The sequence below is a fragment of the Macaca thibetana genome, chromosome 3 (genome assembly GCF_024542745.1).
Source record: "Macaca thibetana thibetana isolate TM-01 chromosome 3, ASM2454274v1, whole genome shotgun sequence".
Classification (NCBI taxonomy): domain Eukaryota; kingdom Metazoa; phylum Chordata; class Mammalia; order Primates; family Cercopithecidae; genus Macaca; species Macaca thibetana.
In genome coordinates, this window is record NC_065580.1 from 16,383,320 (window position 1) to 16,409,976 (window position 26,657).

The window sequence follows — 26,657 nt, forward strand, 5'->3', positions numbered from 1 at the left end:
AATAATATACTTAATAGTCTGGTGTTAGTTACCTATGTAGTGCTGTAGTCTAGAGTCTTAGGGAAACTCCTCATATCTTCCTGGTGTTTTTGATTCCTGCGTCCCAAATACTCCTTCAAGTATCCTTTTCTAATTTGCTTAATTGACCATAATCCTGATTAAAATCCTTTGCCTATATTGGTTTTCTCTGTTATCAAGTTTCCAAATCCCAGGGGCAGGCTCATCAACATTGGAGGAGTCGTTTTGCTCTGTTTCTTGTCAATTCACTGACAGATGGGACTCCTGAGAAACCCAGCTGAGCACCTTCAGCTCCTCCCAGGGCCCTTCATTTCCATGTCTGGGGTGAGACCTCGGCAGGCAGAACCACCTCATGCTGCTGACTGCCCTCTCTGTGTGGATGATGATGACCACCCAGCACTGCCCATGACTTATGGGCACAAAGGTGGCCTGATGCGTGAGGGACTTGGGGAGAGAGGGCCGACCTTAGGGTGAGGAAGAATGCTCTGTTTGTATTTGAGATGTCATGTTTCATAGGGCATATCCCTTTGTGCAGGATTCCTGCCATTAATTTAGTAATGAATAAAATTTACTAATAAATAAAAAGGATCTCTAATAACATGTCTTGTGATTCCTCCAGGGTTTCACAAGGTTTCCCCTGCGGTTTCTGCTGTCTATTTTCTGAGCTCATCATCTCCTAGACCCAGCCAACACCCTTCCCCCAGGTCCCTGTGTCTACTGAACGAAGCAGCAGGGTTTGATTCCTTCTGGCTACCCTCATTTCCGTGGCTGCGTAATTATGGGTGGGGTGGGATTGGGATGGCGGAAGGCAAAACAACGTAAAGGGCATTATTCTTCTTAGGGTTCTGATGCACTCTCAGAACTATATGCTTCGTGGTACTCTTGGCATGTGGATCAACACCCCTGCCCCTTCCTCATCTCTCACCTGGCCACCAACTTAGAGACTCTTAGAGTAGAAAAGGCCTTTAAAAAATCTTGTTTCCATTTCCAGGTGTGCTTTGTAAGGTGGAGTTGTTATTAATATTGAACACAGCTGTTTGTCCTTCATTTCCAAAGAAATTACTCCCTCAGGTGTGCATCTGTGCTGAGACCTGAAAATCCATTAGGAGAAGCAGAAGTTTGCATCACAGCTTCACAGCTTCACAGCTTTGAATTTGGAATTACGTGTCCTTTGTCTTCGACATTCCGTATTCCCAACTGTCCCTCCCCACTGCCTTTCCTTCCTTCTCTGCTGATTCAAAGAAAATAAGATCCTCCTAATTTTAGAATCCAGAAAGCTTTACCAATTTCTGGCCCATGAGAGTCTCTCTTTGAACTCTGAGTTATTTACTAAGCAAACTTTGACTCCATTGACCGTGCCATTTTTCCCTTCCCCACCAGCCTTTATAAGGTAAAGGAGCCATATAGATGTTCACTTAAACTCAAAAATAAATTATCCTACCTCCCAACTGCTTACAAAGCAAAACTGACGAAAATCAGATGGGATTCTACTTAACATGGTTTTCCTCTACATTTCACGTATAGGAAGTGACCACTTAGTTGCTTCTCCTCCCTCCCTCATGTTAACAACAGCTCCTCACAGAGCTCCCTGGCCTAGTATGTCCACATCAGTGTCTCTGCTACGTCTTGTGATGGGAATAATTTTCTCAAAGCTCAGATCTTCTGATTCCAGGCCACTAACCACTTACCCACTCTAGTACCTGCCCGGTGCCAACACCACGATACTTGTACCTGCTGTGCTTTAGGGTACACAGACTCTCCTAACCCTGGTGTCTGATCTGAAGACAGACCCAGATGGTTCTAGACTTCCCCTCCCTCAAACTCCAGTGACCCCTCTATCAGTTCCATACAGAAGCTAGCTGACTGTCCTTCATCTGGCTCCAACATTTATTAGCTTGGAGACCATGGGCAAGGCCATTCATTACCGTTCCTGGACTTTAGCCTCATTTAGACTCATCTACAAAACAAGACTAACATTCCCCTCAATGCTTTATGAGGATTAACTGAGATACTGTGTAGTCTCTGGTAGGTTTGATAAATGTCTATCCTTTTATCCCTCCCTCATGTAGGAGAAACCAGTGGGGCTCTCATACTTGCTAGGACTATGAGTGATGGAAAAGCTGGAATCATCAACTGGGTGCTGGGGTGAAGAGAACTTGGAAGCCAAAAGAGGCCGTTCAGTCACTTTAGAAAAGATCTAGCAGAATTTAGGAATCAGATAACAGAACACAAGTGTACCTGTCTACCCTCGTTGTGCCATATGAAGCAGCTAATAGTAGCAAGTTAGATCTATATTGAAAAATCTGCAACAATAAAGATCAAGGTATGTTAACAGAAAAGAGTGTGCATGTGGCAGGTAAAGAGTACAGGTGAACCCATTTTCTGTAGGTGTACTTGGGTAGAAAGGTATGCATGAACACAGAAAAAAGGGGTGAAAAGCAGCATACCAGAGCGTTAATATTGGTTACCCATGGAAGGTGGGATTGGATTTGAGAGCATTATTGACATTTTTAATATATATACATATATATATAATTGAATTTGGTTATTAGAAAATCTTAACCACGCGCAAGCTTTAAGTTTATACCTTTCATGAGGCATCAGAATTTGTAGTGTCTAAACGGGCAAAGCACAGAAAGCTTCTGTTTATGAAACCCCCATAAAGGCCCATTTATTTTTTTAATAAACTGAGGATAAAGTGTGCTCCATAAAAGCGCACAAGTTCCTGGTGAACACAGCCAGTCTCTGACTGCTGAGGAGGGTGAGCATCGGGGTCGATACATTTGATGGTGAGGTCGGTTTGTGTTGATTATGAACTAATAAGGCTTCTACCTCTGAAAGCCTAATCACGGGGAAGTGGAGGATCTCGCTCCTTGTTCTAGAACAGGATTTGAATAGCCCCCTGATTTGAAAAGGAAGAGAAATGAGCACCCTCCAGTGCCTGCATTTCCAAACTCAGTAAGAGCTTGTTACCAGTTTTACATTTTTCAAGCTTTGGAAATGCTCTTTGTTTCTGATCCAAGTAGCAGTATTATTACGATGTCGATTGTAATGATATTCCAGCATTTATCAACAGCACACAGCTTTCTCAAATACAGCTTTAGCGAGGGGGTGGAAGAAAATGCTGTCCCTAGGGAAGATGTTCTGACTTTGGTCTGTTTAAGGTTCAATTATTTAAAATAGCTAGTCTATTTTTGGTCTTTCCTGCCTAAAGAGATAAAACTGCATTCATCTTTAAAGCATAGAAACAAATAATTCTTGCAAAAGTAGGACTTCGGTCTTTCCGTGGAGCATCCCTAGTGATTGTATATTTGATTATTTCTACCCAGAATGACTCTCACAATTCTTCAGAGACTAACACACAGCCCTGCTCTGAAAATGGAGCCTCTGCCTCACAGTCAGCCTTTCCCGTCTGGGAAAAGAAAGGAACAAGCAAAGGTCTCTGCTCAGCACCCTGCACCAAAATCATGTGTGGTCTGGAGGAAGCTGGTTACCATGAGCTGTGTGTCTCTGGTGTTGCCAACCAATTCATGGAAATGGACACCAATGACATAGTTCAGTGTATCAGGCACCATGGCCTCAAAGCCACCCACAGAGATATTTGGGCCTTGGGAAAACTCTTCCTAAGAGAATGGAAAAGCCATTTGTTTTCTTCTCCATAACCTGTTTTTTCTTGTTTTGTTTTGTTTTTGAGACGGAGTCTCACTGTCCCCCAGGCTGGAGTGCACTGTTGCAATTTTGGCTCACTATGAGCTCCACCTCGTGGGTTCATGCCATTCTCCTGTCTCAGCCTCCTGGGTAGCTGGGAATACAGGCGCCCGCCACCTCGCCCGGCTAATTTAGTTTTTTTTTTTTTTTTTTTTTTTAGCAGGGATGGCGTTTCATCGTGTTAGCCAGGATGTTCTCAATCTCCTGACCTCGTGGCCCGCCTGCCTTGCCCTCCCAAAGTACTGGGATTACAGGTGTGAGCCCCTGCACCCGGCCTCCATCACCTTTTAATGCCAGTGTTTAACATTATATTTCAGATCACTCTGCCAATGATTAGGTGCCCTGTGTCTGTGAGACTCTGAAATCCAAGACACCTGTGAGGGAAGGAGATTGAAGAAGGAAACAGGCCAGGAGGGTGATGGGCCTCCTGATAGGAAGTTCAGTCGTGCAGAAAGGCTTGGGATCCAGTGACTCATCCATGACAGGGATTTCTCATGTTTCCAGGACTCATTAGATCCTAGGAGATGAAGGGATAGAGATTCCCATTTAATGCGTCCAGACTTCTGAAACAATCTAAGAGGGAACCCAGAGGGCCTTTCACTATCCATTCTTTATTTTTTCAAGATTGGCCACTGGCACCTGGAACTGCTGTTGGTATTGACAATAAAATGGGGAACAAAACATCCACAATTTCTGAAATGATGAGTTTTACAGTCTAGAGCGCAAGAGAGGTATCCACTAGTCACCCAAAGTCATGGAAAATGACAATGGTGTTAAATCTATGAATACTAATACATATTATAAGCTGTGAGCATTTATAATAAGGAGGTGGAGCCTAGAAAAACTGTTGATGGAGTGTCTTCCTAAAGATGGTGGTAATAAAACTGAGATTTGGAGCCAGAACAAAAAAGAAGAGACTTGTGTTGACCCAGAGGATACAGCGTGGAGTGGAAAGGCCTTTGGTGGGAGGAGCACAACGCATGAGAAATGGCCTGAACTGACCCTTCTAAGGTTGACTGGAGATAAGGGTGCAGAGAAAGGGAGAGGACAGCCGGGAGCAGACATCACATGGAGGAGGCTGAGGACTGACATGAGCATGGTGTGGGAAAGATGGAGTTGTGAAGGCCGACAAGGAAAAGAATGTACCTGTGTTGTGAATACTGTCTGCAATATACAATTTCAAATGAACTTTCCTTTCTGAGAGCAACTGAGGAAGACTCCTATGGGACATTATCCACTGCCCGAATCATGGTCTTGTGAAGACAAGGCCACCTATATCTTCCACTGAACTTTGTGTGCAGAGGAAGGTGGCTGTGGGGTGACTTCTGGTGCAAGAGGGCACAGAGGTCTGGGAGAGGCTGTCTGACACCAAGGCCATGTATTTGGCTTTGAGAGAAAGGCACAGACCCTCAGGGATTTCTCTATAGTGAGTGCTGGGATGGATCAGCTGTATACCAGTTTCAGCGCCTATTAACACCTACACATGTAGTCATAGATGGCAGTCTCAGGCATCTCTGTGCCACTTCATGTCCTGCATTTCTTCTCTGGTATTTTGGGATCTGGTTGTCACAGCTTCTGTGAAGTCTATCATAGAAGGAAGTTGAGTGCCCAAGGAGGGACCCAATAATGTAGACCTGAGGTAAAGGCTTAGGCTAGGATGTGGTGAGCCAAGGAAAAGGCTTTAGGGGACTCGCATGCCCCCAGGAGGCAAAAGGCCACACCACTCAGGAGTCTGGTGGTCACAGCAAGGTCACAGAAAAATGGGGAAATTGTGGGGAGGTTTTTAAGGTTGTGTTTTGGGAACATAAATCCTGGATGTCAGTAGAGTTAACTGATGATGCCACTGCCCCTGCCAGCCAGTGACTCTGCCCCCTGCCTGCTCTTCCTCCCTCTACCTGCTACAACCTTCAACCTACAGTCCAGTCGTAAACCTTCACCCATGTGTTCTCTGCTCCTGGCTGCCTTTCTTCTATAAGACAACAGACTGACAAGCGTCATGATCATTTGCCCTCCACCTCCCTCGCCACCATCAGCTCAGGGTGTCCACTTTAGGGCTCTTTTTAACAGGTTATTGCTTCTTCACTGAACATATATGCTTCCCTCCCATTCCTAGGTCTCTATCTTGTTTCTCACATGAGATCTATTTCAGGTGCATTTATTCTTAGTGGTGAAAATCCAAACTTAAATTTTAGTAGAATAAATTGAGAAAAATATGTTTAGCCATTTTATGAGACAGCAGTTTTTGTCTACACACAAACAAAATTGTTTTTCATTTTGTTGCATTAAATTAAACTGTTGTGCATCAAAAAACACCATAAAAATGAAAATGTAAGCTGCAGACGGGGGACAGACATGGGGAATGCATATAAATGAATTTTTTTAAATGTGAAATTTAAGCTTCCTCAAAGTTGCTGATGAAGAGGCCTCAGTAGTGACTCCTTAAGACATCTGAGCCTCTACTATGGCCCTGGTGGTCATGAGGGCAGTGTGAGGGCTCTGACTTACTGACTAGGAAACAGAAGGTAATGATGGAGCAGAGGGATAGGTGGAAAATGTATGGACTAGTTTGTTTCCTATTTCTGATCCTTACAAGCCAGGAGACACTGGGGAAAATGACTCAATGTCCCTGAGCCTCCCATCTGTAAAGGAAGAATAAGAATGTTTGATGTGCATGACTGTTGAAAAGCTTTAAGCTACATAACAAATACAAAGAATCAAGCACACATCTAGGGCTCAGCAGTCACTCTTGTTCTGAAGTTACCCAGGAAGTGATAAGCTGCAAGAGGATGCAGCAGAGAAGCAGGCGCACTCAGGATACAGGAAACCTGGACGCTGTTAGTTGGGAGAGCTCTGCACTCAGTAGGACAGAAGACATGCCTTCCAAACAACTAAAAGCTTCCCTTGAAGGAGTGAAACCTGGGTGGGGCCTGTAGCTCTCAAGTCAAAGCTAAGGCAGGAAGTTTACATACAGAATGTCAGTGACTCTACCAGGCTGTGCCAAGCTGCTGGCACAGAGATACAGGGCCGAGTCCCCCAGCAACAAGGTGCTCACATTCAGCTCAGAGCTATAATTAGGGAACTGGCGACCTGAGAATCAACCAGGGAAGTTGCCTCTGACTCTCTCTTCCTTCTCATAATACTCAAAGATAAATTGGGGCCCCTGACCCAGGGCCTGTTGGTACCAGGACACAGTGTTGTGCCCAGAGATAGGAGAGCATCTCAGAATCACTTGCTGTCCTCTCGTTTTGATCAGGTGTGTGGGACTTTGGGTGACTCCAGTGTCCACTGGGCCTGTGGGAAAAGTAGATGGAGGATGAGCCAAGAGACAGCCTGGAGGCCCTCCCCAAGGTAAAGTGGAGGACACAGGGGTGGGAAAGCTGAGAATGGGGCTGCTGTCCAGTGCACAGGACTCACCTGCTCCCAGGAGATAAAGCAGCGCCCAGCAGAGGAGCCCGGGGCCCATGGCACAGTGGGGCAGGCAGCACTGCACCTGATGCAGGGCTTGGTCCTCCTGGGGAAGAGCTGAGTGAGTTCTGGGCCTTAATTTTCCTGATGGGAGGGGCATCCTGTGATGTCACTGTCCTGTGTCCTCCCCATGCAGGCTTCCTTAGGTCTAGTGCTACACAGACCCTGGACTCTACCTGTCCTGCAGAACTGGAGGGATGGGTGAAGGCAGAAGCTTCTGTGGTGACACAGTTGCTCCTCTGTCTACACTGCCCCAGCTCAGAGGCTGCCCCATTGCCCTCTCACCCTCCTCCACCTAGTACTGCAGTGCTCCATGCTGGAGCTCACACACCTGCCCATTAGCGAAGGGTGAGTAGCCTGTGATTAAACCTCAGGTTCCAGCTCTTCCTGACTGTCCTCACATCATCTCTCTGATGCTAGATTCACACCAATGTTTCTTATCATATTTTCCTGTCCCAGGCAACATTCCCAGCCCCTTTCCTGAGTGACCAGCGGTGCAGAGTCCCCAAGATTTAGTCCATCTGATCAGATGCAAAGCAGACCTGGGTTGTCTATAAATTATCAAGAGTACAGATTCCCCAGAAATAATTCTAGGGCCTCATCAGCTCACAGCACAGACCTACCCAGCTTTGGACTCAGCATCCTCAAGGCCATCCTATATGTAGTGCTCTGGACAGTTTATGTTATTACCTCCAGATCCACCGTGCCTTCAGAAGCTGACCCCAGTGTATCGTGTTAACTGGCTCCTCTTTTCTCTAACTCCAGAGTGAGTTCGGCTTATGGGAGACAGGACAGCAGAGGGAGGTAGTGTTGCCATGTGTGCTGCTTTGCAAAATCTATTCCCTTGGCTCCTTTCTAGCTGGGTTAAAATTCCTGGTGCCTGAAAGTAGTCACACAGTAGCCTGAATGCTTAGCCGCTTAGATATTTCTTGCAGCAGATATCCTAGCTAATGGCTCATAATTATTTTATTCCATAAAGTCCTAGAACAGGACACAATTTTGCCAAGGTTTTTGCTACTTACAACAAGGATAACATTTACTTCAATTTCTGATACTTTGTTCCTCATTTCCCCCTGAGCCTTCACCAGAATTATCCTTAATGCTCTGGTTCGGCAATCAAGTCTTTTCTAGTCTGCTTCTCCAAATTCTTCCAACCTCTATCCATTACCCACTTGCCATTAACCAAAGCTGCTTCTACAATTTCAGGTACTTGTTATAGCAACAGCATCACTCTCAGTACCATGTTTTCTTTCAATCTCTTTCCTACTGCTATAGAGAAATTCCACAGACTGGGTAATTTATAAGGACAAGAGATTTATTTGGCTTATAGATCTGGAGACTGGGAAGTCCAAGATCAAAGGGTCATAACTGATGAGGGCCTCCTGCTGTTATCCAAGGCAGAAGGAAGGGGAAGCAAGCACCGAAGTCAGAGGAAATGACTGAATTCATCCTTTTTATCAGAAGACCATTCCCAAGACCACGAATTCGCTCCCACAGTAAGGGCACTGATCTCTTTCTGAGGGCAGATCCCTCATGACCTTGTCATAACTGTCCCACCTCCCAATACCATTACATTGACAAATTTCAACATGAGCTTTTGTGGGGACAGGCAAGCATTGCACACACATCTACACTGTGAGTCAGTATTTCCACTCTTAATCTACACCTAAAAGAAAATTTTAAAAAAAGAATGCGTAGATCCACAAGAAATAATTCCACAAGAATATTCACAACAACTTTATTCGTAATAGTTGAAGACGGGAGTAACATGGATATCCATCAACAGGAGCATGGATCAACAAGTTGTTGTATTTTTATGCCATGGAAAATTAGTCATAAGAAAAAATGACCTACTGATACAACAATATGAATACACTTCAGAAATACTAACTTTGGAGGAAAATAACTCAATAAAAATGTTATATGATTCCATTTATATGGAGTTTAGGAATAGACCAAGCTAGTCAATGGTGATAAAAATACGAAAAGTTTTGGCCAGGTGCTGTGGCTCATGCCTGTAATCCCAGAACTTTGGGAGGCTGAGGCAGGTGGATCATGAGGTCTGGAGATTGAGACCATCCTGGCTAACACGGTGAAACCCCGTCTCTACTAAAAATACAAAAATTAGCTGGGCGTGGTGGCGGACGCCTGTAGTCCCAGCTACTCTGGAGGCTGAGGCAGGAGAATGGCATGAACCTGGGAGGCAGAGCTTGCAGTGAGCTGAGATCACACCACTGCACTCCAGCCTGGGTGACAGACTGAGACTCTGTCTCAAAATAAATAAATAAATAAATAAGGTAAGTTTTTATCTCTGGGAGAGAAATTGATTGGAAAGGAGCATGACCTCCCTTTCCTGCATGACGGAATTTATTTTATAATCATTTCAGTTGCTGTGCACTGGCACATGTTTTGTCAAAATGTACCAGGATGTCCTTGTATTAATATTTCTGTTTTACTCTCTATTAATTATACCTTAAATAAAATTATTACTAAAAAGTAAACAGCTAAATTGCATAAAATATGGGAGTCATTTACAAATGTATGCTTGTATTCTGTACAGCCCAATTTAAAAATGAATCACACAAAAACAAGAAAAGACAGGAACACACATACCTGTGTAAATTATGGAGAATATGAGAAGTGCTCGTTGACTGAAGTGGCAACACTGAAATTTGGCATCAAAATAAGCTCAACTGATGCGTGGGCTGAAAAACAACTGGGGATCAATATCAAGGAAAGTTATAGACAAACAAAAGCGTTTTACAATATCTTTATATGCTATTGAAATCATTCTGAGAACCAAGAGCTGCTATACATTTCATAACTTGGGAAACTGGGCATTCATCACTCTCACAACTGAGACTTCCCTTTCATTTTGGCTTTCAATAGATGGGCCAGTTGGTGAATTGATTTTTTTTTTGCCAAGCAAGAGGCCTGTTCCCCGCTTTGTGAGTGGGGTCCTGGGTGACCCGGGCCTCCCTCTTTGGCGGCCTCACAGAGGGGAGTTGGGCACAACACAGACATGTGGGGATCCCTGCACGTGGGGTTTGCACTCCCTGTAAAGTCCAGCTATGGACCTCACAGTCCCGCAGTTAATGGATCCCAGCTAAAGAAACCTTGCCTCTAGGTGTCCGCTTTACCTGTTAGTGCCAAGGAGGGATACAGGCTGGAGAAAAATAAAATGTTTGCTCAGTATTATTCTGTACTATATTACAAGAAAATCAGTTGAGGAGTTCATGGATTTTCATCCAAGCCAAAGTCAAGATAATAGCTGAATTCATTCCTTAATCTACACTGAGAGGACTCAAACACTGTTCTATGCCCACAAATACTTACTAGAGACTTAATTTATAGTCTCTGTGCGATAATTTTACTAGTAGATTATCTTCACGTCTAACAGCACGGTTTGGTGCATCTACTAACGGTTTGGTGCATCTACTAACATTGCCTTTCAGTAGTTTGTTTACTTAGGTGTTTTAAAACTTGTTCTCAATATTTTTTTTTCTGCAGAGAACACGTGCCTGGTGTCCAGTGGAATCTCAGCCAAGGTGATGTTATCAGTATGACTTATAAACTCGCAGAATCCCAGATCACTCAAGCAGGTTAAAGCTGTTGCGGGGCCAGACCTGCAGGGAAGATAAGGTGCAGCAGAGACGCACTGGGCTCAGGGTACAGCCCACCCTCGCTTTTCCCTATTCTGCTGAGGCAGTTGCTCCTCTGCACCTGCATCAAGGCTACCAGGCCAAAATTCCTCAACTGTAGATCTCATTAAAGATTAGAGGGACTTCCCCAGTCTTGCATAGCTGTAGGTAGCCTAGCCTAGCAATAACTGAAAACTGCTGCAACATCTGCATAACATGGGATCCAAGCCCTAATTTTTCTTAACCCTTTCCCTCTTAAGCGCTCTCCCGGGCTCCCCAGGGCCCTTTAGATCCCAGTGGACCACAGTGCCATCTTGTGGCCAGTAAGTGAAGTTTCATCATTATTTCTTCTCAATGGCCCAAGGAATGCTGGGAAGTGTCTGCAGAGTGAGCTGGGAGAATATTCCAGAAGTTCCATCCAGCAGGTTTTATGAGCGGCTTCCCTAAACCCTAATTCCAACATTAGTTCTAACCCAGACTATTGTTTTGAGTTACCAAGCTTAATATCTCACCTCATTCTGAATAACACTTATCATATAGCTCCAGTTATAGACTTTTTCTCCCTTAATACTACCATCTAAAGAAAGAGGAATGAAAGGAAATAATATTTGGCTTAAAATAGGAAGAAAACACAGACGTTGAAGTATAAAGAGATTATTTCATCTGAATCACTAAAAATAAACAAAAATGTCCTCCAAAAATGACAATGTTACCCCAAAAGCATAGATCACCAAAAGGTGAAGTCAAATGTTTCTTAATAAAAAGTAAAATTGAATTATATAAAAAGAGGCTTCCTACAAGGCAATAAGCAATGGTGGCAGGAGCAGTACGTAATGCAGAAAATAAAGATGGATATAACCAAGATTAGCAAAGGGGTTGCTACAGGAACTGATCAGCTTGTACAATGCGCATCTACTAATCTGAGCAAAAAAACAAGGAAAAGATGATTCTGGCCGAGGCAGAGGAGCAGTGGGAGACAAGGACACGCTGGTGCAAAATAGTGTAATAAGGAAGCAAATCAGCCAGGGGACTGTGGATGACATGACTTTGCTTTCTCCTGTCTCCTGTGACAGTTGAACTGGGCCATTTTCCTTTCCAAGGCTTTGCTGCTGCACCCTGAGTTAGATGCCCCTGGGATTTGCTCCTCCTCAGCTTCCCATGGGTGAACTCCCTCTCCCTCCTTGTTCAGCACGGTCTGAAGGAGAGGTCATCTCTCCCTCCCCTTCAATCCCACAGTATTAGAGATTGGCACAGACTTCTTAATTGTATCGACCTCTCTCATGGCATGCTCACATGCCTCCTAACTGTGCCTTTTCATTTCCACTAGACTGAAAGTTAGCTGTGGGCAAAGAAACGTAACACCTTTATCATAGGATGCAGAAGTGACTGCCTTCAAAATTCTTGCTGGTTTTTTCACTGCCTTGGGTTATAGGTGAACAGGAAAAAAAATGCACAATTTCTTAACGTGACTTAACCACAAAAATCTTTCCAAGTGCCAAAAACAATATAACTACCAAGGGATTGCTCTCCTCATTGGTGAGATGGCAAAATAAAACAACAAAGAAAATTTTGTCAAATATTTTAAAGGAGACCCAGAATTCCAGTCCCTCTTATACAAACATTATTTTACGGTCTCCTTCTAACTAAGAGACAGGCAGAGCCATTCCTGTGCCCTGCACCTGGCAGGAAAGCCCTGCTGGAGTCTGTGGGGAGCTGGCGAGGATGAACCTTGGTGACTCTGCCCCCAGAGCAGGGATTCTCAGGGAGCTCTGGACAACTTCCAGGGACTGAGATGGAGAGTGGCCATACTTAGTCTTCGAGAGGAGAATAGTTATGTTGTGATCCTTCTGATCTCTCAGCCTAAAGTAAAAGCAGAGTCATTCCTAACTGGTGTGGACCTGCTTAGTTTCCAAAGCAAAATAGTCCTTATTATAATGCCTCTCATTGCCACAGAAGAATAGCGGGGCTGTACGTGGTTCATAACCTAGAGTTGCTACTTGGCCTTCTCTGTTCCCAATGACTCCAGCATCTGAATATTCCATGTGAGGAAAGATAATTTGTGAATAATGAACTGGTTCAGTGATACCATTAATTACATTAGAAATACATGCCATGTTCCAGACTGGCATGCTTGTAGGAAACACAGAGCTAAAGAGCAAGAGAATTTGGGAGTTGAATAGAAATAGGAAAAATTGAGGAGCACTTAGATGATGGCTTCTAAGAACAAGAGTAGAGGGGAGGTGAATTCAGTGCCCTTTTGGCCCCACAAGACATGGCATAACAGGGACATCAGAAAATACTCCAGTGATGTGCTGCTAAACTGGGTGTCTGTGAAGGTGGGGGCATGGCTGGTAGCATTTCCTCATTGTGGTTGTCCCAGCATCCCCACCATTGCAGACTTCAATCTCCCAGCATGGCTTCACTGAATAGGGAGCTGTGACAGTTATGCCTATTTGGTTCTTCTGAGTCATACAAGTTGACTCCAGCACATCCCTAGACTCAAGAGCAAAGCTTTCAAAGTTCTTCAATGCTTCCTACTCAACACACTAAAAATGAGGCCACAGCAACTATAGCACACCTGATTATTTTCATGATAGGATCAGAGTGTGTGATCCTGGGTCTTGGAATGGACAAAGGGACGTTTGTGCAGAGAAATGGTCTCTGAGTCCTCTGAAGCAGCCAAGATCACAGAGCAAAGAATTGTGCTGGTTGGTTGGCAGCGGCTTGCCTTTTACTTGAAGTAATTGCAATGAAATGTTTCTCCTACTTACCTTAAGACAACAGAATGATTCCTTTAGAGTAGAAACCCTATTCCTTCCTATTTGTTCATTAGTAACGTCTGCTCCTTGCTCCTCTTGCATATTCATTCTCAGTATAAATTGGAAGCCCTGCTTGCTTTTGTAACATGTTCTTGCAGCACCGTTTAGAACTGTGGACGGTGTTCTGTTCAGCCTTAGTGTCAGAGCTTGTCCACTGTTAGGACCAGGTGTCTCAGGAGTCACATGGAGGAAGGTGGCAGCAGTTAGAGAAAAGGTCTAGGAAGACAGGGAATTCCAATCTGTGCCCTGGCCTTACTCAGTCCCAGAAGAGACAGGGCACCTGAGCAAGGAGGGATTTCATGATGGCACAATAAAGATGGGTCCAGAGAAACTCCCTCCCGGAGACCATCATTCTTTGGGGAAAGAAATTTGGTGTCTGTACCACCACAATTTCTGGTCAGCGAATTTGGAAGGACTACGATGCCCTACCTAGATATGAAAGTCTCAGGGCCCCTCTTTCATGGCTGCATCTGGGACACTGAGTCCCACACTTGGAGAAGTGGTCTGATGTCGAGGACTCTCAGGAATCCATGATCCGTAATCACATCAGCTCTGACCAGTGCATTCGATTTCATAGATACAAACTGCAGCATCACCCACAGACAGGTGGAAGATTCTATGGCAATATAATCATTGTACTTCTATTTATAACAAGTACTATATAACAATTTATAATATGATAAATAAAATAAAAAGGAATAGGATCAATATTATAAATAAAACACTTATTGAGTTAAAGTCCTCAGGAAAATTATTTCAAATCAAGTGAGTTGGACAGCAGTGAAAATACTCAGAGTCTAGAAACTAGATTTCCTGAGCGAGTCAAGGTGAACCAGCAGCAGTGGTGAATGCATGCTTCTGTCTATCAGGACAGCAGCAATGGCAAATGGAAACAAAATAAAGGATACAGGTGGCTTAAAGTAGGCAGAAGAAATGAAGTCATATTGTTATCATGATTGTATTTATCAAGTAAGGATCACAAAAGTTGCAAAGACCTTTACTTCAAATAGGAAGAGATGTTTGATATTTTGTTGCAGAAACTTCCAAGGTGACAGGGATAGAAGAGGCTTCAGAAGAAAGATCTTCCTGGGGATGCAGCCTCAGACCTTCCAAATGCCAGATGTCCCAACATATGAAGAAGAGGCATGTTTTCTGCCCTTGTCAACCTCATGTATGTGGGTAACACAGCAGCCTCCAATACCCTTAGAAGCTGTACGTCTGCCCTGAAGGCCGAGGCTAAGACACCCACTGTTTACTTGAAGAAGTGAGCTGGCTCCAAGGACTCCTAGAGTGCAGCGGGCTGTGATTGTTTTCACCACCTACATTTGCAGTCACTGTGTTTCAAGAATGAATCTGTGGTCTCTTTCTACCCAAAGGACAGCCGATGTCCAAATCTACTCCTTTCCCATGAAATGTGAGGATGAAAGAGAGGCCTCTACTAAGGGTCTCTAGTAGCTGCAAGGAGAGAGAAGGACGAGGTTTGTGAACAGGAAGGAGGTGACTGTGCCACGCTGTGGCTAAGCTGCTGGCACAGAGATACACGGCTGAGTCCCCCTGCTCTGTGCGCTGGATCTTCAGAGTGGAGACGGATCCCTCAGTCCTCTCTGCAGAGAAGCGATCATTGGGCAGCCCTGATTTGTCTGGTTGAGCATCATTCTGGAAGTAAGTCAGAAACTCTGGGCCCTGCCCCGGGGCCTGTTGGTACCAGTAAAGGTACTCATGACCCGAAATTGGATCACACCTGAGAGTTACATCCTGTCCCCTCTTTGTGACTCTGTATCTTGGGAACTGTGAGACTCCAGCACCTGTGTGATCTGTGGAACTAGAATTTGGCAACAGAATAAGGAAAACATTTGTAGTCATCACACACACACACACACACACACACACACACACACGCCTACACACAGAAAATAAATGAAACTACTTGGTGTTCTGAGGACTCACCTGTCCCTAGGAAACCCAGGACCACCCAGCAGAGGAGCCTGGTGCCCATGGCAGGGTCAGGCCAGGACGGGGGCGTTACCAGATCAGTGTCACTGTGAGCAGGAGCAGAGGATGACGGACGTCCTTGTCCCCACAGGGCAGTTCCCACAGTGACATCACTTCCTCTCTCAATCCCCAGGACATCAGGGTCACAGCATTTATATTAAAACACACTTGGGTGAGGCTTCAAATATTTATAAGCTCCATTTTAACATCAATGCATGGCTCATCGCTTTGGCCTCCAGAGCTGTCTGGACCCAGAGGCCTCACACTGCATCTCTGAGTTCATCTTCTCATCCCACAGCTGCTCTTCTGTCTGCTGGGCACGTCCCGTAGGATGCACCAACAGCATCCCCTAACATAGGGCACAAAGGGGTGAGCTCATTGTCTTTCCTGCAAGTCAAGGTCTCCTGTGCCATCCACATTCATGACCCAGCCTCCCTCATTCCTCCAGTCACACGTGCCCAACGGGACTGTTCCATCGCATGGGTTCCCTCAAGAACTGCCCTCATGCCTTTCTTCTGGGATCACTTCCCACCTTTGTTAACTGTAATTCAGAAAAGGTACCTTGATAGAAACTCACAGCAGTCTTTTTTCATATTCCACTTAAATAAGTATTTTCAATCAATGTTACCTTAAAGGAAGGAGAATGACAATTGAGCTAATTGTTATTTTTAACCACTATCTTGACTTACTCTTGTTCTCCATCTATTCTTATGGGAGGTATTTCTCTTTTCTTTCTGATTGCTTTCAAAGTCTTCCCTTTGTATCTCATGTTCTACAATTTCCCTATGACTTGACTATTTGTCTTACTTGAGATTCATTTTGATTCTGGAAACTCTGAATTTGGGTCCTTAAACACCTCTAAAGAATTGTCAGCTAACATCTCATAAATCTCACCTCATAACATTCCACCTATTTTATCTGTTTGGAACTGCAATCATATGCAATTCAAAATGGGAAATAATGAAAAATATGCATATTCTAATATATGGGAAATATCCATTTTTTTCTTCCCTGTTCTTATTGTCTTTCATATTTCACTTTTAATTTTCCATGCTGCATTCCAGATCACTCCTGCAGATCCATCTTTGACATCACTAAAAATCTCTTTAGGAGGAGCTGATCAACTGTTTGACTTTCCATTTTGTTTTCAGTGATTGTATGAGGCATTTCTAGATATATTATTTGACAATTTTTATGAAAGTTACTTGATGGTTTCAGACATTCTCTTTTTTCTTGTTTCAGTTTCCCCTCGTGTTCATTTAAATGTAGCTCTCCAAACTTTCATATCTTATAATGCCAAAATTTACAGTCTTCAGGTTTGCACTTCAAACATTTGTTGTTTGTGTTCATGTTTCCTCATGGCTATGTCCTAATATTCTTCTTACTGGGAATCTGTTTGTTTGATGGTCGTCTGTGGCATTCCAGAGAGGACCGGACTGAGAGTGAACAACACCAAGAGTCTGTCATGGTTACAGGCATCTCCAGGTTAACTCGCAAAGGTACGGGCCCAAGAACTGTCTGCTGCACTCCGGGCTGCCAAATACACCCACAATGTAGGTTGGTAGGGTCAGAAATGCTCTCTGGGAAGTCCCAAGTAAAGATTTAGAATAGAATTCAAATTTTCTGATTCTTTTTAGAAAAACTCTCTTCATAAATAAATCCCATTAAGCCATGTAGTCATCATGACATTTTCTTCCAAGGGATATTACATATATATATACACACACAAACACACACACACACACGCATCTCTGTGTGTGTATACATTTGTATGTATGTGTGTGCACATATATATACATACACACATATATACACATAGATCTTAAATATAAAAATGGCCAAACCTATGGATATCCCTACTTCTTTCCTTTTTTTTCTGAAATCCAAAACGTCAAAAAATAACTTAGATATTGGAGATATTGGAATTATATTATATTTGCAGACTTCAGACTCTTTCTTTTTTTTTTTTTTTTTTTTTTAGACAGAATCTTGTTATGTTGTCCAGGTTGGAGTGCACTGTCGTAATCTTGGTTCATGTTAACCTCCACCTCCCAGGTTCAAGCAATTCTCCTGGCTCAGCCTCCCAAGTAGCTGGGACTACAGGTGCTGCCACCACGCCTGGCTAATTTTTTTGTATTTTTAGTAGAGACAGGGTTTCACCATATTGGCCAGGTGGACCTTGTGATCAGCCTGCCTCGGCCTCCCAAAGTGCTGGGATTACAGGCATGAGCCACCGCACCCGGCCTGACTTCACACTCTTTCAAATTTAAAAGCATAACTTATTTCAAACTGGAAATTCCCATACAAACTGACAAATGAGCTTGAAGAAGCAAACGCTCTTATGCTTCCTCAATGGGAGAATACTAGTCTATAAACCCATAGAAAACCATCTCTGGCATAGTGTGACTTATTAACGCCCATCTATTCTGCGCCCAGGACACTGGCAACTTCAATATGAAAAATACTAGGGCCTAAATTTCTAGCATCAAAGATTTGTTTTACCATTGTCCAATTTAAGACACTGATGGAAGAAAAGTACTCAGTTTACTGTTTAGGTCCAACTTATACAAAGTAAAATGAATATCCCTTACTCTGAAATCATATGTTCTTCTCTGAGTAAATTAAAAGGTGACATAAATCGTCAATTAAGCCTACTGGGCTAGACTGGGCCAGGAGAAGACAGAGCTTTTTTCTGGAAAGGCTAAGTTTCCAAGGCTAGTCAATATGGTTCAGGAAGGAGGCTGTTACGTGAAGATTTTTCCTTGTTAGAAGATGCTGGGATGTGTGATATCCTGCGTACTCGGCTGATCTGGGGAGAAGGGTAGTTAAGTGTGTAATATGAAGGACCAAATGTCATCAGCAGGATTGTCCTGTGAAAATGTCTTTCATCATCTGAGACATGTTTTGGGCTCTTTGGCCCTCTCTGCTCTGTCCTGTTTGGGTGCCAGGTCTCTACATGGAGAGAAGGCATCTCTACTGAAACTAGGCCTCATAATTCCTAAGCCTCATAAAATTTAGAAAGCTTGGCCATCATGAAACTTAAACCCCAGATGGCCACGGATAGCCCCCCGATGTTCCCAGAACCCAAACAAAAAGACAATTCCGGGAAATAGCCTCATGGGGTCCCACCCTGATAGCCTCATGGGGTCCCACCCTGACTCAATGTCCCCGATGTTCCTGGAATCAGCAATTCCAGGAAAGAACCTCCTAAGGTCCCGCCCCAACCAATCGGAACAAGATACCTTGCTCAGGCCATAGACAGACCCAATTACCACGCGCCTAAAGCTTTGTTTGAATTTCGCGCCCTAAGCTGTGTTTGAACTTGTGTTTGCCTATATAAACAACCTGTAACAAGCACTCAGGGTCCCAGGGCCAACTTAGAGCTTGGGACCCTAGCGCGCTAGTAATAAATAACTCTCTGCTGTGAATCTCGTGTCGGTGATCCTTCGCGGCGACCCCTGCCCAGGAGGGAATCGACAGTTCGGTTCCAACACTACCACACAGTATTCTTTCCATCTTCACAGAAATGCAGGGCAATTTCTGCAGATCTGAGGATTTCACTTTGGGTTTGGCATCAAATCTTTGAGCTGCTCAGCTACAAATTCATGAAACACATTTCTCATACTGCAGAGCTCAAAGGGAGACCAGAGCATGAAGGGGTGGCCTGCCCCTCCACACCTGTGGGTGTTTCTCGTTAGGTGGAAGGAGAGACTTGAGAAAAGAAATGAGACACAGAGACAAAGTATAGAGAAAGAAAAAGTGGGCCCAGGGGACCGGCACTCAGCATACAGAGGACCCACACTGGCACCCAGTCTCTGAGTTCCCTCAGTATTTATTGATCATTATCTTTACCATCTTAGAAAAGGGAAGTGGCAGGATAATAGGATCATAGTAGAGAGAAGGTCAGCAGTAAGACATATGAATAAAGATCTCTGTGACATGAATACGTTTAAGAAAAGTGCTGTACCTTGATATGCATATGCAAGCATCTCCATAAACGTTTTTAGTGCATAAAGAGCAGCATTGCAGCTAGCACGTCCCACCTTCAGTCCTAAGGCGGTTTTCTCCCATCTCAGTAAATAGAACATACAATCGGGTTTTACACCAAGATGTTCCATTGCCCAGGGACGGGCAGGAGACAGATGCTTTTCTCTATCTCAACTGACAAATGAGCTTGAAGAAACAAAGGCTCTTATATTAATCCTCCTCAGCACAGACCCTTCACAGGTGTCAGGCTGGGGGACGATCAGGTCTTTCCCTTCCCATGAGGCCATGTTTCAGAGTGTCGCGTGGGGAGAAACCTTGGACAATACCTAGCTTTCCTAGGCAGAGGTCCCTGTGACCTTCCACAGTGTATGTGTCCCTGGGTACTTAAGAGAATGGTGATGACTTTTCACAAGCATACTGCCTTCAGGCACTTGTTTACCAAAGCACACCCTGCATAGCCCCAAATCCATTAAACCTTGAGTCACCACAGTACATGTCTCTTGCAAGGACAAGGTTGGGGGTAGGGTTACAGATTAACAGCATCTCAAATGCAGAACAAAATGGAATCTCTTTGAAAGGAGCTGGGCACATTCCTCAGCCCCGGGCTCAAAACTCCCTGAGCCTAGCACAAACACATCCCATCCTCCCATCCCACCACCATATATCTCTCAAACTCCCTGAGCCCAGTACAAACACCACCTGGAAAGTCTCCGATAAGGAGACAGCCGTTCAAGGTTACTGAAAGCGCAGGAGCCAAAAGAATTTCTTTGTTCCCCTACAACTTTCGGGCTATAAAAAGCAAACGCCCGCATTGTTCGGGGCCCTCTTGTATACTGTGTAAAGGAGGGACCAAGTTCGAACTTGTAGTAAAGATCCTTGCCGCTTGGCTTTGACTCTGGACTCTGGTGGTCTTCTTTGGGGAACAAACAGTCTGGGCATAACATCTGGGGGCCCGTCCGGGATTCCCCAAGCCCACCAGACCCCTGGTCAACGGATCTGCTAGGATCGATCTACTGATAGGTGAGCTGGCTCGTCTCCGTTTGTCTGTCTGTGTCTGTGTGTCTGTTCTGAATCTGAATCTCTGACTCGCGAGGTCTGAAACTGAGGCTGGCACAGTCCTGGCGGACGCGCTATAGGACGGCCAGTGGAGACCGGTGGGAGACGTCCCCTGGCTCTCTTCTGATTTAAATTGCGATCTGAGTTGCCGGAGCGGGTTCGCGATCCGGGCAACAGCTGAATCTGACCCCGGTCCCCGGGTGCGCGCTCGCAGTCTGAATCTGACCCCGGTCCCCGGGTGCGCGCTCGCAGTCTGAATCTGACCCCGGTCCCCGGGTGCGCGCTCGCAGTCTGAATCTGACCCCGGTCCCCGGGTGCGCGCTCGCAGTCTGAATCTGACCCCGGTCCCCGGGTGCGCGCTCGCAGTCTGAATCTGACCCCGGTCCCCGGGTGCGCGCTCGCAGTCTGAATCTGACCCCGGTCCCCGGGTGCGCGCTCGCAGTCTGAATCTGACCCCGGTCCCCGGGTGCGCGCTCGCAGTCTGAATCTGACCCCGGTCCCCGGGTGCGCGCTCGCTGTCTGAATCTGACCCCGGTCCCCGGGTGCGCGCTCGCAGTCTGAATCTGACCCCGGTCCCCGGGTGCGCGCTCGCAGTCTGAATCTGACCCCGGTCCCCGGGTGCGCGCTCGCTGTCTGAATCTGACCCCGGTCCCCGGGTGCGCGCTCGCTGTCTGAATCTGACCCCGGTCCCCGGGTGCGCGCTCGCTGTCTGAATCTGACCCCGGTCCCCGGGTGCGCGCTCGCTGTCTGAATTGCCCCGGTCCCCGGGTGCGCGCTCGCTGTCTGAATTGCCCCGGCCCCCGGGTGCGCGCTTGCTGTCTGAATTGCCCCGGTCCCCGGGCTCCCGGCTTCCGGCGCCGCACTCCCGGCCCGGTCCCCGGGCTCCCGGCTTCCGGCACGCGCTCGCGGCCCCGGTCCCCGGGCTCCCGGCTTCCGGCGCCGCGCTCCCGGCCCGGTCCCCGGGCTCCCGGCTTCCGGCGCCGCACTCCCGGCCCGGTCCCCGGGCTCCCGGCTTCCGGCGCCGCGCTCCCGGCCAGGTCCCCGGGCTCCCGGCTTCCGGCGCGCGCTTCCGGCACCGCGCTTGTGGCCCCAGTCCCCGGGCTCCCGGCTTCCGGCGCGCGCTTCTGGCGCCGCGCCCGCGGCCCCGTCCCAGGGCTCCCGGCTTCCGGCGCCGCGCTCCCGGCCCGGTCCCCGGGCTCCCGGCTTCCGGCGCCGCGCTCCCGGCCAGGTCCCCGGGCTCCCGGCTTCCGGCGCGCGCTTCCGGCACCGCGCTTGTGGCCCCAGTCCCCGGGCTCCCGGCTTCCGGCGCGCGCTTCTGGCGCCGCGCCCGCGGCCCCGGTCCCAGGGCTCCCGGCTTCCGGCGCCGCGCTCCCGGCCCGGTCCCCGGGCTCCCGGCTTCCGGCGCCGCGCTCCCGGCCCGGTCCCCGGGCTCCTGGCTTCCGGTGCCGTGCCTGCGGCCCGGTCCCCGGGCTCCCGGCTTCCAGCGCGGATTTCCTTTACAGGGATTCCAACCCACAACCTAATTCTAACCCACATTCCTTTACAAAAAGAGACACAGAAAGTGAGACTGGGGAGAAGAGAAAATAAGTGAGAGAGAGACCATAGAGACGGGAAAGGGAGAAAGTGAGAAGGGAAATCGGAAAGAGAAAGGGGAGAAAACGGCAGACGTGGAGAGTCAGAGAAAGAGACTGAGTATAAAGGAGAAAGGACACGGGATGACAGAGAGACAGAGAGAGAGAAAGCGCGCGCGAATGAGATAGAAACTTAAAGAAAAGACCCTGTAAGTATGTCAATCAAAGATTTAGACAGAAACGGAAAGATTAGAGAGAGAGATAGAGGGAAAGCGGGCTTGCTGAAAGGGAAAGTAACTTTAAAAGGCTGGGGGGGCGGACGCGAGGGCGCACTTCGCGGACTAGCCCCCCCCCCGAGCCGCCTGACTCCATGGTGGCTTTACCCCTTCGGGAAATAAAACCCCCAGATGACACAGGAATCCCCAAGCTCCAGTACTGGCCATTCTCCACCAGTGATCTGTATAACTGGAAGACTCAGAGTGCTCGGTTTTCAGACAACCCCAAAGATTTACTGGCTTTACTGGATAGTGTCATGTTCACCCACCAGCCCATTTGAGATGATTGTCAGCAGCTCCTCCGAATCTTGTTTACCACGGAGGAGCGAGAGGGAATACAGGTAAAAGCTGGAAAGCTGGTCCCGGGGGACGACGGTCAACCGACTGCTAACCCTGACCTCATAAACGCGACCTTTCCTCTGACCAGGCTGGCGTAGGACTACAACACGGCAGAAGGTAGGGGACGGCTACACCTTTATCGCCAGACTCTAATGGCAGGTCTCCGGGCAGCTGCTTGCAAGCCCACTAATTTGGCTAAAATATATTCTATTCGGCAAGAAATGACAGAGAGCCCAGCCACCTACTTAAAAAATTAATAGAAACTTTTAGACAGTACACCCCCATAGATCCAGAGGCTCCAGAAAGTCAGACAGCTGTTGTAATGTCATTCGTAAATCAGGCAGCCCCAGATATTAAAAGAAAACTCCAAAAATTAGAAGACTTGGAAGGAAAGCGGATTCAGGACCTCCTTCAGATAGCCCAGCGGGTTTACAATAACAGAGATACTCCAGAAGAAAGGCAATTTAAGGCCACTGAAAAAATGACCAAGGTCCTGGCAGCAGTAGTACAGAAAGAACATCTACAGCCAGAGTACACCCAACCTAGGCGGCCCCCCAGGCATGATAATCTGAAAAAAGACCAATGTGCCTACTGCAAGGAGGCTGGCCACTGGGTAAGAGACTGCCTCACTACTGCCCAACCCGGACCTGGACGCCCCACTCCACGACTGCACCGAGGTACTAGCTCAGGTGCACGGAGTTCGAGAAGACCTGCAGGATCGCCTACTTCCTGACGCCGACCTCGTCTGGTTCACTGATAAGAGCAGCTTCATGCATCAGGGCCAGAGATACGCTGGAGCGGCAGTAACTTCAGAGACTGAGGTAATCTGGGCGGAACCCCTGCCCCCGGGGACATCGGCCCAGAAGGCTGAATTAATAGCGCTCACCCAAGCTCTTACCTTAGGGGCGGGGAAAAAGCTGACGGTATATACAGACAGCCGATATGCTTTTGCAACAGCGCATATACATGGGGCCATTTACAGGGAGCGGGGGTTACTGACGGCTAAAAGAAAAGAAATAAAAAACAAGCAAGAAATCCTAGCCCTGCTAACAGCCCTATGGAGGCCAGAAAAGTTAGCCATTGTGCATTGCCCAGGGCATCAGAAACTAACTACTCCAACTGCTCAAGGCAACTTTCTGGCGGACCAAACTGCAAGAAAGGTGGCGAAGGTTCCCAGCCAACTCCTTGCACTCCAGCTCCCTGACCCGGGCCCCCGGGACTTGCCATATTTCCCTGATTATTCAGAACAAGATCTCCAGTGGATTGACAAGCTTCCCCTGAAACAGATCCAGAATGGGTGGTGGACTGATACTAATGACCAAACCATCCTACCAGAAAAATTAGGACAACAAATGTTAGAACACATCCACCGAACCACCCATCTGGGTGCTCGGCGGATGATAGACCTGATCAGACGCTCTAAGCTCAAATTCAGACATACAGCCGAGATGGCCAGCAACATCATGTGACAAGTTGCAAAGTCTGCCAGCTTAACAACGCCTACCCCCAATCCCAGGCTACAACGGGAACAAGGCTTAGGGGAACCAGGCCCGGTATCTACTGGGAAGTAGATTTTACTGAGATAAAGCCAGGAAAATACGGGTATCGGTACTTACTTGTCTTTGTAGATACTTTTTCAGGGTGGACTGAAGCATTCCCCACCAAGAAAGAAACTGCTCAGGTTGTAGCAAAGAAAATCCTGGAAGATATCCTCCCCAGGTATGGCTTCCCTGTCCAGATAAGGTCAGATAATTGGCCGGCCTTCGTTGCTAAGATAAGTCAGGATTTGGCTTCCATCCTTGGGGCAAATTGGAAACTACATTGCACTTACAGGCCCCAGAGTTCAGGACAGGTAGAGAGAATAAATCGGACCTTAAAAGAGACCTTAACTAAATTAACTATGGAGACTGGCGCTAATTGGGTGGTCCTTCTCCCCTACGCTCTGTTCCAGGCCCGTAACACCCCTTACAGACTGGGCCTTACTCCTTATGAAATTATGTATGGCAGACCCCCACCCTTAGTTCCCGGCCTAAAAGATGATCTGCTCAAGTCCGAAACAGAAAATGTCTCTGAACTCTTGTTTTCCCTACAAGCCTTGCAGAAAATTCATCAAGAAATCTGGCCCAAGCTGAAGGAACTATGTGAGACCGGTCCCCCGCCGACACCCCATCCGTACCAGCCGGGAGACTGGGTCCTGGTCAAGCGACACCAACAAGAGACCCTAGAACCCAGGTGGAAAGGACCACTCCAGGTACTCCTAACCACACCCACCGCCCTGAAGGTAGAAGGCATCACATCGTGGATCCACTACACCCACGTCAAGCCAGTGGACCCAACCTCTGATCTTCTGGGACCAATCACGGCGGCGGCTGAAGCACTGGACACGTGGACTGTGGACAGAGCTAGGAACAACCCCTTAAAACTCACCCTGCGCCGGCAGCATAGCTCACTGCAAACATGCAGTTAGGTAGTCTAACCCTAACGTTAGTCGCCCTAGTGGCCGCTGGAGAAATCACAAAACCAGCTCATAATCCCTTTGTCTGGAGATTCTGGCTTTATGAAAACCGAACCCACCCTGGGCAACCTCATAAGCCCGGAAAATTATTGGCCAGTGCTGATTGCCCTTCCTCAGGGTGCAACAGCCCAATTCTACTAAATTTTACTGGTTTTCAAATAGCCAAACCTATGACACCAATAATATGCTTTGAGTTTGATCAGACTAAATACAATTGTAAACACTATTGGTGGCACCAAAATGCTGGCTGTCCTTATAACTATTGTAACATCCACAGACCCCGTTATTGGGGAGAGAGAAAAACAGTTAGACCCTAAATGGCCCTTCTATCGTAGACGGGATAGAGACTTTCCATATACCTGGATAGTTAGAGACCCCTGGAACTCCCGCTGGACCACACCTCAACATGGGGCTGTATACTACTCCCCCTCCTCCACATGGCCTAGCAGTCACCTCTATCTGTGGCGAGGCCTAGTGCAAGTACTGCCCCTGGTCCACGGGAATATCCAACGACAGGAAAACAGACTAACACAAGACTTACGTCCTTTCTCCTGGTTAAAGTTATTACAAGAAGGACTAGAACTTGCTAACCTTACAGGACTTCATAGCCTGTCTGGCTGCTTTCTGTGCGCCACTCTAGGACGTCCACCACTAACCGCTGTCCCTCTGCCATGGGGATCCTCTACCTTTGCCCAAGCTAACAACCTCCGAAACCTCTCGTATGCTCCTATCCTGAACGTGCCCCTATACCTAAACCCCAGTCAGGAGAAGTTTCCCTACTGTTTCTCAGGAACCAATTCCAGCCTCTGCAGCATCACTGCAACGCCCCCTAATATCACCTTAAGGGCTCCATCAGGCATATTCTTCTGGTGTAATGGAACCTTATCTAAGAACCTACCTAGTCCTTCTGTTAATAACCTACTATGTCTCCCTGTCACATTAGTTCCCCCCCGTTGACTCTACTAACTGCTGGCGAGTTCCTAGGGTATACCGGTAACTGGACTAGTGCTGTTATTCACCCAGACCCTAGACCAAGACCTGCACGAGCCATATTTCTCCCCCTCATTGCAGGAATCTCCCTCACCGCATCCTTCATTGCGGCCGGACTGGCGGGGGGAGCCCTAGGTCACACCCTCATAGAAAGTAACAAGTTATACCAACAATTTGCCGTTGCTATGGAGGAGTCAGCTGAGTCCCTTGCCTCCCTTCAGCGGCAGCTCACGTCCCTAGCTCAGGTAACCTTGCAAAACCGGAGGGCCCTAGACCTACTC

At 47.0% G+C, this 26,657-nt stretch overlaps 1 protein-coding gene and 3 gene segments (V, D, J or C); all 4 read right to left on the minus strand.

Moving 5' to 3' along the window:
* Positions 1-7,204, minus strand: part of LOC126951109 (M1-specific T cell receptor beta chain-like) — a 418,381-nt gene extending 411,177 nt beyond the window's left edge. Inside the window, 2 exon segments of the mRNA XM_050784984.1 lie at positions 6,725-7,017; positions 7,141-7,204. Of these exon segments, the coding sequence (XP_050640941.1) occupies positions 6,725-7,017; positions 7,141-7,189 (342 nt within the window). The 5' untranslated portion in view covers positions 7,190-7,204.
* LOC126951110 (probable non-functional T cell receptor beta variable 7-3) overlaps positions 1-26,657 on the minus strand; it is a 632,711-nt gene that overhangs the window by 462,536 nt on the left and 143,518 nt on the right.
* The window catches only part of LOC126951115 (T cell receptor beta variable 5-5-like), a 66,502-nt gene that overhangs the window by 14,078 nt on the left and 25,767 nt on the right, over positions 1-26,657 (minus strand).
* LOC126951089 (T cell receptor beta variable 6-5-like) overlaps positions 1-26,657 on the minus strand; it is an 88,740-nt gene that overhangs the window by 1,148 nt on the left and 60,935 nt on the right.